Below are 10,169 nucleotides of genomic sequence, written 5' to 3' on the forward strand. Positions count from 1 at the left end.
GATTCCGCCATTTGTGATAAGGGCAAAAACTATATCCGCCATTTGTAATAAGGGCAAAAACTATATCCGACGTGCGAAATAAAAGTTAAAAATGCACGTTTTTGCCCGAATTAGAAATGGCTCCCACGGCTTCACATTTCGGATCGAAGTTAGACATCTAGTATATATTATATATCATGTATTAAGGTTTAATGTCCTCCGGCTAATTGCCTTGCAGACATGCCTACTCCGTCCGGAGGAGACGCTGTGAACGTCGTCACAGAGTTTGCTCCCCCTTCTGAAAGTAGACATAGACCTGATTACCGCTAATGGGTGGGCGAGACCCATGTTGATCAGGTTTACTTCCCCGTCAGGTAAGTATATTATATATCATTGATATTATATATCATTGCCTTGACCATGCCGAGCTTTTAGTATGAAATAAGATAAATTCATCTTTTAAACATAGCGAACTGCACAAAACTTGTGGTATCTTTTGATATTCTAAAATTCATTTACAACTTGAACTCGGGAGACGTGAATTCCCGTCCTTTATTTTTTAATTATTGGCGACGAATGACGGAAATTTATGTTAATTGGAATTTCATGAATATTTTGTAATAAATTAGAATTGCAAGTAAAGAGAATATGAAAACAATAAAGAACTGTATGTATTTAATAAATGTTACATTCTTATTCACTCATGCGTTACGAATTATTATCACTTTTAACGAATATTTGCAAACAAGATGCGAGAATTCAGGCTAAACACTTTTCACTGCATACCGTCTTTAATGTGCTAAGAACTGTTGCCAAAGTGGTTCCTAATGACTCAAAGGTATCTTGCTTACCAACTTAGTTTAAACTTTTCTCTTTAGGTTATAAAGCAACTCATACCCTTGAGAAAAGACTTGATGAAGGTCTGACATTGTCTCCAAAACGCTCAACTTGTGGCTAGAAGTCATCTGACGTCATCTCATCCAATCAAGTTTTGTTGCCGACGAAGGAAAATGTCGCTACTGAACAATAAACAAAAAATTGTCTTCAGTAGGAAAAGAATCATCAAACTTTGAGTGCTGTTTTTATCGGATCCAAGAAAAATGTATTACTCCCACTAGAAACTTTACTCCTATAAATCGCATGAAACCTTATGAAAAATCTCTTAATGCAAAAAAAGTTGTGCCTCTATCGCGTGCTATTACTCGTATTTCTGGGTTTTGAATGCAAGCTCTTCACCTTCTGTTATAAAGCAATTATGAAATCCCGTACAATCTACTCTGAAGTTTTTACTGGGGCGTTTCGAGAATAGTCAGCTGATTATAACATTCTCTAGATCTACAAGAGAATCTACTAGATCTTCGAGCCACATTTTTGTTCATAAGTTATGTTCCAAATCCTGACGTTTAACTTCTAAACGTTAAAAATCTTCGAACTGGAACAATTCCTTTTAAAATTTTGTAATATTTAATGGTTCTCTACTGTTTCCCTAATTTTACCCTCGAGGGCATCCATCTTGATATTTTCACCACCTTCAGCCATAAAAGAGGATACACCTGAGAAAATTTTGTATATATTTGTAGTGTTGAGTGCTATTTAGAGCACTAATCTTTTGCTCTAATACATTTTAGCAAAATGGTTTTAAATTTATCTTCAACATGCGGTACTAGATTAGACGCATCACAATCAGTCGTAGCTAGACAAGGCTTCAAGAGTGAGATCATGTAATTATCGTCTCTCACAACCCAAGCAGCATTGCTACACCATCTGGTCAAATACTCTTGATCGACTTCTCAACTCTAGAAAAGGATCGCGTTGTGGTGATAGTTAATGTGACGCTGTCAATTAAATGTTTCTTGAATCTACTTTTAGAAAGATTCCACCGCAAACAATAAAAGATCAGGATTGTTAGCATACTTTCGTCTGTGGGACAAGTTCGTGCTCGTGTAGTTTCTGAATCACTTAATTACACTAAAGTAGTAATCTGTTTTCAATTTGTTTAAAAGTTAAATTTGTTAAAAATGTTTTTAAAAAATTATAAACTCACTTAAACTATGCTTGTCTGTAAATTATGTAAAGAACATATTAACATATGTTTCATTCATTTAGATAACTATAGAAACGTTAACATTTCATCTGGTATAATTACATCCTATAAGTTAACATTTTACAGTTTAATTAGTTCAAGAAGTTGTTTAACTAATGGGACGTGAGGGTATATATGGAACATAGGTTTCGAAATACTATCGCTTTTACTTGTAGCATACATGTGAGATAAGAAATACACATACTTCAATATTACAAGAAACTGTGATGGCCAAGAGCAGGGCACAGTTTTCCAATATTAACCTTAAGCCTTAGATTTAGGATTTAAAAAACGACATATATTTCTGAATACCACAGATCCTCAAGGATCATGTAGTGAAATAATTAAATCTGGTCACACCATCCAAGAGAAAAAATGGCATTTTATGTCATGAGGGTCATTTTTATTAGTTAGACAAAGTTAAAACTGCATTGATTAGGGTGTGGTATAGAAATACATTCAAACATATAGCATACTCAACAAAGAAAATTGCGAGGCAATCGAAACATCCGGTGTACACACATGAACAGTTGCATGAAAAAATTTTATGAAAAAATCTAAAAGATAATTTTTTCAAGGAAGATTTTAAAAAGAGATTTTTGCAAAAAAAAGGGGAAGATTTCAAAGTAAAAATTGTTTTAATATAGAAAGACACTAAACCACGAGTCCACAGGTGGTAAGAGAAAATTTTTGAATGACTTTGATTGCATATAGGTATTAACATTATTTCATTTAAATACAAAAAAATATATATTTATTTGATAAATATTTGAGAACATTTGTTAAGCAACATAACTACTATCATCTTGCATACATTTAGATTCAGGCTTTGTTGTTATTATCATTAAATGGCTCTCAAAATAGCCAATACGGAGCAAGAATTGAGCTAAGGTTTTCGTAATTGCTGAAACTTTTTTAGCTATTGCAACAATAAGCTGCCGCTTAGCACAATTTCTATTCTCGTTAGTTGAAGAGTTTTTGTAATATAGTCAACTGGCTTATAGCCTGTCAAACAATAGGTCATTTACCAATCTTAAATCAGCTTACAGTTTGTGTTTTCTTTACACAAGTGCAGCCTTTTGTTACTCTTCTAAATTAATTAAAAACTCTTTTTAAATCTAATTATCAGTGGACTATAGGCTCGTCTGAAAGCATGATTTAAAAAGTAATGGACAGCTATTTTAAACTTATAAAGGCCAGCACACTTGTGTAAAATAAAGTGTAAAATGGTAAAGTTCGTATGATACGATATCCAAACTCCATTTGGCTTCATTTTTAGAAGAAATTTAAGGCTTTTAAAACATCCAAGCGAAACATTATTTGCATCATCACCACTTTATGAGTTTATGAGATGGAAAACCTATCCAAGCAAAGTTTTTTTTTTAATTGGGTTGTGATTTTTATAAACATTTTATAATTTATTTGATTTATTGTTTTTTATTTATTTGATAATTGTTTTCGTTCTTTTAGATATATTTTTGATGCTTTTTCCATCGCCTCACTTTAGATGTTTACACATTAATAAAATCAAAAAATTAAAAAGAAGTGAATTTTTCAAGTTCTCCTCACAAATACTTTGTGAAAAAACTTTTTTATTGCACCATTAAAATAATCATCAAGTTTTTCAAGTTCTCCTCACAAATACTTTGTGAAAAACTTTTTTATTGCACCATTAAAATAATCATCAAATTTTTCAAGTTCTCCTCACAAATACTTTGTGAAAAACTTTTTTATTGCACCATTAAAATAATCATCAAATTTCCGTTTCCTCAATGAAACTTTTCTCAAAAAAATCACAAAAAATAATTATACCAGACAAAAACCATGTGATCATTTTAAGGTTTTGTTGATCTGAGGGACTGGAAACACGAATATAGCAATCTGCTGTAACTCTTCGGTGATTACATATCGTCCGAAATGTTTTTTTGTTTCTATTTATTTAGGAAGAATCAGTTCTTAGAGTTGCTATTTAAAATTGTTTGAACTTTGCATTATCAAAAGTTGAAATAAAGGTATTTTCCTTGATAAAAAAATGAGTAGAGTTAAATATATATAGATATTTATTTACACATTTAAATAGCAAAACGTCTGGCATCGATGAAACTGCTTGAAGCCGTAAGGTGAATGACGTTACCAGTTGCCTGTAAAAATAGTTAAAAATTTCAATGTAGATAAAAACAGTTCATTGTCCTTTAGTACCACATTATTATAAGCGTATAAAAATGGTACATACTCTTTTAAACTCGTTTTTAGTTTGAATTTAAGTACGTGTGAACACAGTACGTGCCCTGAATTTAGGTTTGAAGAGTTGGCTTCATTTTTGAAGTGCAATTTGTTACTTAGAAGTCTGACTTAAGTTTTATGGAAAAATATATATAAATTAAAAATTAACGAGAAGTTGATTCAAAAATAAAAACGAAGCCACCAGCAATACGAAAAAGGTGATCTTTTTTTTTTTTTACAAAGAACTAAAAGACGAATATTATTAACGTAAAAACATTTTTCTATTGGTTCAAAAGTTAAAAGTTTTAACTCATTGCAAACTTACAAACGCTTGCAATGCGATTTTACGTACGCTCGCTATGAGTTAATTTATTTACTGGAGCGTTTTTTATTTGTTAATGCTTCATTGTTGTACTCCCCATCAAACCTGTGAATCTTGAAACAACCATCCCTGCTTTCTCTTATAGCAAGTTCAACAGCTTGTCCTTCATTTTCTACAAACTTTCTTCCAAATGTTTTTAAAAAAAGACATAACAAGTTTTAAAAACTTTATCTTAAAACGATAAAATACGAGTCAAAACAAGAAAAAACGACTCTTTATTGAGACTTACTCCCCTTTTTTAAAGAAGAGAGTGGTCGATAGTTACTTTCTCACAACTTTACAACAAAACTTTGCAGTAACTTTCTTCAGTTGTAAAAAGGAACCTAAATGATATTTTACCAATACTCTTTAAAATAAAAATACATCACCCACCGAATCTGAGGGAAATATTTTATTTACATTAAGGGAAATAAAATTTTAAACAAATATTAGTTTAAAAGTTTAAAAACTTTTTAAACAAATATTTGTAAAATCCGTTTAATGTATCTATTTTTTTAAACTTCAACCTTAAATATTCTGTTTTTTTTCCAAACTTTACCAATTTTTTTGAGGAAAATTTTTGTTAGGAAACAAAAATTGATTTTTTTTTTTAAAGTTAGAAATGTTTTCTTTTTTATTTTTATTTTAATCATTAAAACTCCTTATGCTGATATTTTGTATCAATATCTTGTTTGGTCTAGGAAATAATTCGTGCGGTTTTTAATTGAAAATTGAAGGTTTATTTCAAAAACTAAATGGATGAATACATTAATGAAAATAGTGTCCATCGCTAGTCACTACTTTTGCCCATCTTTCCGGCAATTTACGAATTCCGTGTCGAAAAAATGCTTCATCCTTAGAAGTGATCCAATCAGAGACCCATTTTTCGATATTTTCTGAAGAAGTGAAGCGCTGTCCAATCAAATCGTTATTCATGCAATCGAACAAGTAGTAGTCAGAAGGAGCAATGTCCGGAGAATACGGCGGGTGGGGTAACACTTCCCATCCGATATTTTCCAAATAGTTTTTGACAGGTTTTGCGACATGTGGTCGAGCGTTATCATGCTGAAAAATGAGTTTATCTTGTCTGTTACCCCAATCTGGTCGTTTTATGACCAGAGCTTGCTTCAAATGCATTAATTGTCGTCGATAACGTTCTCCATTAATAGTTTCACCAGGTGTCAGAAGCTCATGGTACACCACACCTTTCATATCCCACCATATACACAGCATAACCTTTGCTTAGTGAATATTCCATTTGGGTTGTGATGGACCTGGTTCACCTGGCTTTACCCAGGCCTTTTTTCGTTTAGGATTCTTGTAATAAATCCATTTCTCATCACCAGTAACAATTCGATGCAAAAATCCCTTTCTTTTCTGTCTTTCAAGCAGCAATTTACAAATGGTCTTTCTTCTTTCCACGTCTCTGTCTTTCAATTCATGTGGAACCCAATGAGACATTTTTTGAATCATACCCATGGCTTTGAGGCGTCTGGAAACTGTTGATTGTTCAACTCCTAACGATTTTGCAAGGTCCTCTTGCGTTTGACAAGAATCCTGATCGAGCAATGCTGCCAATTCTGCATCTTCAAATTTTTTCGGCTGTCCTGGTCGCTCTTGGTCTTTCAAACAAAAATCACCACTTTTAAACCGTGCAAACCACTTCTGACACGTTCTCTCAGCTAGAGCATGGTCACCATAAACTTCAACCAAAATACGACGACTTTCGGTAGCACTTTTCTTCATGTTAAAGTAATGAAGAAGAATCCCCCGCAAAAACACTTTATCAGGAACAAAAATCGACATTATAAGTTAAATTAAAAATAGTGTTGTTTACGCTTAAATCAAACGATTTATAATAAAAATGATGCGCAATAACAGTGATCTTCGCACGCATGCGTGGCTAAATGAAACGCTGAGACAAGCTAGTTTCGTAATCCCTTGTAAAACCGCACGAATTAATTCCTAGACCAAATATTAGGGTGAATATCTTATCTATTTTGACTGAAAACTCATCAAAAGTACGCTTTCTTTTTTCTAGTTTTAAAAAGTTATTTTCAATTAAGAAGAAGTTGCTAAAGCTCTCTTGTTAAATTTCTTTTTCTTAATTTCGTGAGCCTCTTTTTGACTTAACCCCTTCGATGATTTTCCAACTTTCTTCATTGCGAATCGAATTTTGTTAACTATCAAGTCTTGTTTTTCCTGTTTTATCGCCCTCTTAGCGGTGAATAAACTGATACTACGATTTTTCACTTGCTAAGTCGTCAGGTTAGAATTATTTTGTTCTACCTCCCATTTTAAACGTTAAAAGAAAGTTTTTGGATTTTTCTATAAGTAAAAATTACTTAAAATTTTATTATTACTTTTTTAAGAAATAATAACTTATTCTTCAAATAACTTATATCTAAAGAAACTTTTAGAAAAAATTTTTTAAAAAGAAAATGTATTTTAAAAGTAATCATTACTTAGTAAAATCAACAATTCATTTTCTCCCAACATTTAAAATTGGAGATAGAACAAAATAATTCTAACCTGACGAAGTGTAAATGTGGCTAGTTAACCATCCTTCTGCGATTAATATATATTTTGTGCAATTAGCATATATGTTGTGCGATTAACATATATGTTGTGCGATTACCATATATGTTGTGCAATTAACATATATGTTGTGCAATTAGCATATATGTTGTGCGATTAGCATATATGTTGTGCAATTAACATATATGTTGTGTAATTAGCATATATGTTGTGCGATTAGCATATATGTTGTGCAGTTAACAAATATGTTGTGCAATTAACATATATGTTGTGCAATTAGCATGCACAACATATATGTTAATCACACAATTTAATCGGTTTTTAAAAGTGGAAAACATTTTACAACTGTTTTGTTTTGAAAGTAATGAAAGTAAAAAATTTGACAAAAAAGAAGCCGTTGTGCAAAAAAACCCTCTTTAAATAACCGGAAGTGCTGTGTGAACTAAGGCTGATTGTTTGAAGGGCGAAGGAAGAAGGGGAACCCTATAAATAGATGGCAAAAAAAAAAAAAACAGTATGAGTATGAAAAGACTATTCGGCTAAAAGATGCAGTACTTTGAGAAATCATCTCAAGAGCAGCAGGCAAAAAACAATAATCCGAACAGATGACTTTTAACTGACAATTTTTAGGAATGTATTGTTAGTCAAAGAACATCTGATGATGCGTCATTATTTTTTTTGTTTCGGACACAATAATAGTTCAAGAACATTTTCGTCATTCTTGAGTCGATAGAAATTTCTGTTGAGAAAGACTTTGATCCTCATTGACACAAGACATTTCAGGACATAGTAAACTCTTACACGCAAAGTTTATGAAACAAAGATCACTTGACACAATTTTAGCCGAAAACCGATTAATTCTCCCGACTTCATCTCAATGATTGAGTTACAACTCGAAAATTGTAGGAATCAAATCTTTAAAATCTATATATCATTTATAAATTTTGTATCCTCCTCATATTAAAAAAATATTGAGACAGCATTAATGTAAGAACCAAAAATTCCTACGAGCAATTATAATTTTAAAAACTTGCAGTAGTTTTCAAAAATCATTGATGTGATTAAACAAAAGAAACTAAAGAGGATTAAATCTCAAAAGTAAATCTTTTTATTAAAACAGATTAAAAATATCCAATTGATCATTCTATAACTTTATAAAAAACGGATTTCATTAGTTTTGCAAATGGTCGTCGTTCATCGGTGGAAAAATAAAATTCGATGAAATGTTGTTTATATTCGATTATTTCTCATTCTTGTCATTTCTAAAAAATTTTATTGGAAATATTTTTGATATATTCCTTACATTTATTTATCTATGGACAGATAATGTTATTGGTTCAAACCATTTATATCAAATTATATTTGTCTTTGATTTTTTATAAAAAGTAGCACCATAACTTGAGTTTTATCTTTATTATATTAGGTGAATGAGTTGTTTTCGATGATCATGTGATAAGTATTGTGAATACTCCTTAACACACAAACTTTAGGGGTTCCTATTACAATTTGCAGACTGTAAGGAGAATGCAACATGTAGAATGTAATTAAATGCCTCTTTAAACTTTATTATTAGAAATGCTGATTTAAATAAAAGAATACTTGAGAAAAAATTAAGAGCTTTTGCTTCCTCTCTTTTGAAAAGGAAAAAAACCTCATAGATAGGTTTTTTCATTTTCAAAACTATAATTACGTTTGTAATATTTAATTATGCATGTAGTGGTAAACAGCCTCTCTATTGTTAGAGTAATATAAATTTTTGTTTTTATTTTTTTCAAAAGTATTTTGTTTTTATATGTATGTATATATATATATATATATATATATATATATATATATATATATATATATATATATATATATATATATATATATATATATATATATATATACTTGCAATAATATTCATGTTTATATTCGACCCATATAGTATGGGTAAAGATTAACTTTATTTATCTTTGATGATTTGATCTGATTTCTTAGTGCTTATTTGATAATTTTGTTATACATAGTTGTTTTACCATATTTTGTTTGAATTTAACTGCTTGCCATGCTTTCGACAATCCTTAAGATCAATTTATGGGGAATTGCAATCAGCCTTGCTGTTGGACTATCTTGTTTAATAAATGCAGCTTGTGGCGTCTCATGGTGGAAATCTCCTCTCTATAATATGGAACAAGGCCTCATAAGTATCCGAGTAGGTGGATTTACACGGGAAAGAAAAAATATATTTCATTTCCAGTCCTATAATCTTGGTAAATCATTAAACTAGTATCGTCATTTTTAGGTTTATATTATAGATTATCTACAAAAAAAATTTTAGTTCTAACATTTTGTTTTAAATTTCAGACAACATCTTGATTCTAATTATTGTTTCATGTATATTTGCAACGCTATCTTTACTTTGTCTCCTGGTGATGTGCTTTTTTAAAGAAAAAAAATCCACTTGGACCATTGGCACTGGTTTTCTTATATGTCTTACCTTTTTATCGGGTAGGTTTTGAAGAAAAATAAAAATAGAAAAAAAAAACATGTACACTAAAACTGTGATAATACTGTATATTACCTATACGAACATAAAGTATTCAATGATATTAAGGTTCACTCTCGTTTTCCATTTTTCTAGGTGCTATTAGCATTGCTGCAGTTTACTATGCTGAGATATATTTACATTCTACATGGAAGAAATACGAACATGGTGGGTCTGCTATTTGTGCTTGGGTTGGAGCAGGGCTGTGCTCTATAGCATGGATACTTGCTTGTAGTTCCTGCATGTCTGGAAGACCTGGAAAGAATAAGAAATACATCATTAACGAAAAAAAATAATAAAATCCTAACAGCACTCTGAGTGAACTAATTATTTTTACTTACTACTTGTTAAATTTTTTTTCCACTTTCTATGGTCTGTTTAACGAAATGTTTTATATATAATTTGCACATCAATTTTTGTTAACCGGTAATTCCAAGCAACCATCTGCCATTAAAAAA

The 10,169-nt window shown here is 30.9% G+C and overlaps 1 protein-coding gene across 1 annotated transcript; it reads left to right on the forward strand.

The window, feature by feature from the left end:
• Positions 1 to 9,148: 9,148 nt before the first annotated feature.
• Positions 9,149 to 10,012, forward strand: LOC149883713 (uncharacterized). The gene is made up of 3 exons (XM_090099127.1): positions 9,149 to 9,436; positions 9,531 to 9,674; positions 9,808 to 10,012. The coding sequence occupies exons 1-3, from the start codon at positions 9,232 to 9,234 to the stop codon at positions 10,005 to 10,007; spliced, it is 549 nt and encodes a 182-aa protein (XP_089955253.1). The 5' UTR covers positions 9,149 to 9,231; the 3' UTR covers positions 10,008 to 10,012.
• Positions 10,013 to 10,169: the final 157 nt, after the last annotated feature.

The sequence above is a fragment of the Hydra viridissima genome, unplaced genomic scaffold, assembly GCF_058129835.1.
Source record: "Hydra viridissima isolate aposymbiotic clone 2 unplaced genomic scaffold, HvirCarnegie_v1 scaffold_9, whole genome shotgun sequence".
NCBI lineage: Eukaryota > Metazoa > Cnidaria > Hydrozoa > Anthoathecata > Hydridae > Hydra > Hydra viridissima.

What these genes read in the sequence shown, in the direction of transcription:
- LOC149883713 (XM_090099127.1), top strand. Translation starts at nt 9,232, where the DNA reads ATGCTTTCGACAATCCTTAAGATCAATTTATGGGGAATTGCAATCAGC. An exon ending in TTTCCAGTCCTATAATCTTG is followed by an intron (nt 9,437 to 9,530) that starts GTAAATCATTAA and finishes TTTAAATTTCAG; the next exon opens with ACAACATCTTGATTCTAATT. An exon ending in ATGTCTTACCTTTTTATCGG is followed by an intron (nt 9,675 to 9,807) that starts GTAGGTTTTGAA and finishes CCATTTTTCTAG; the next exon opens with GTGCTATTAGCATTGCTGCA.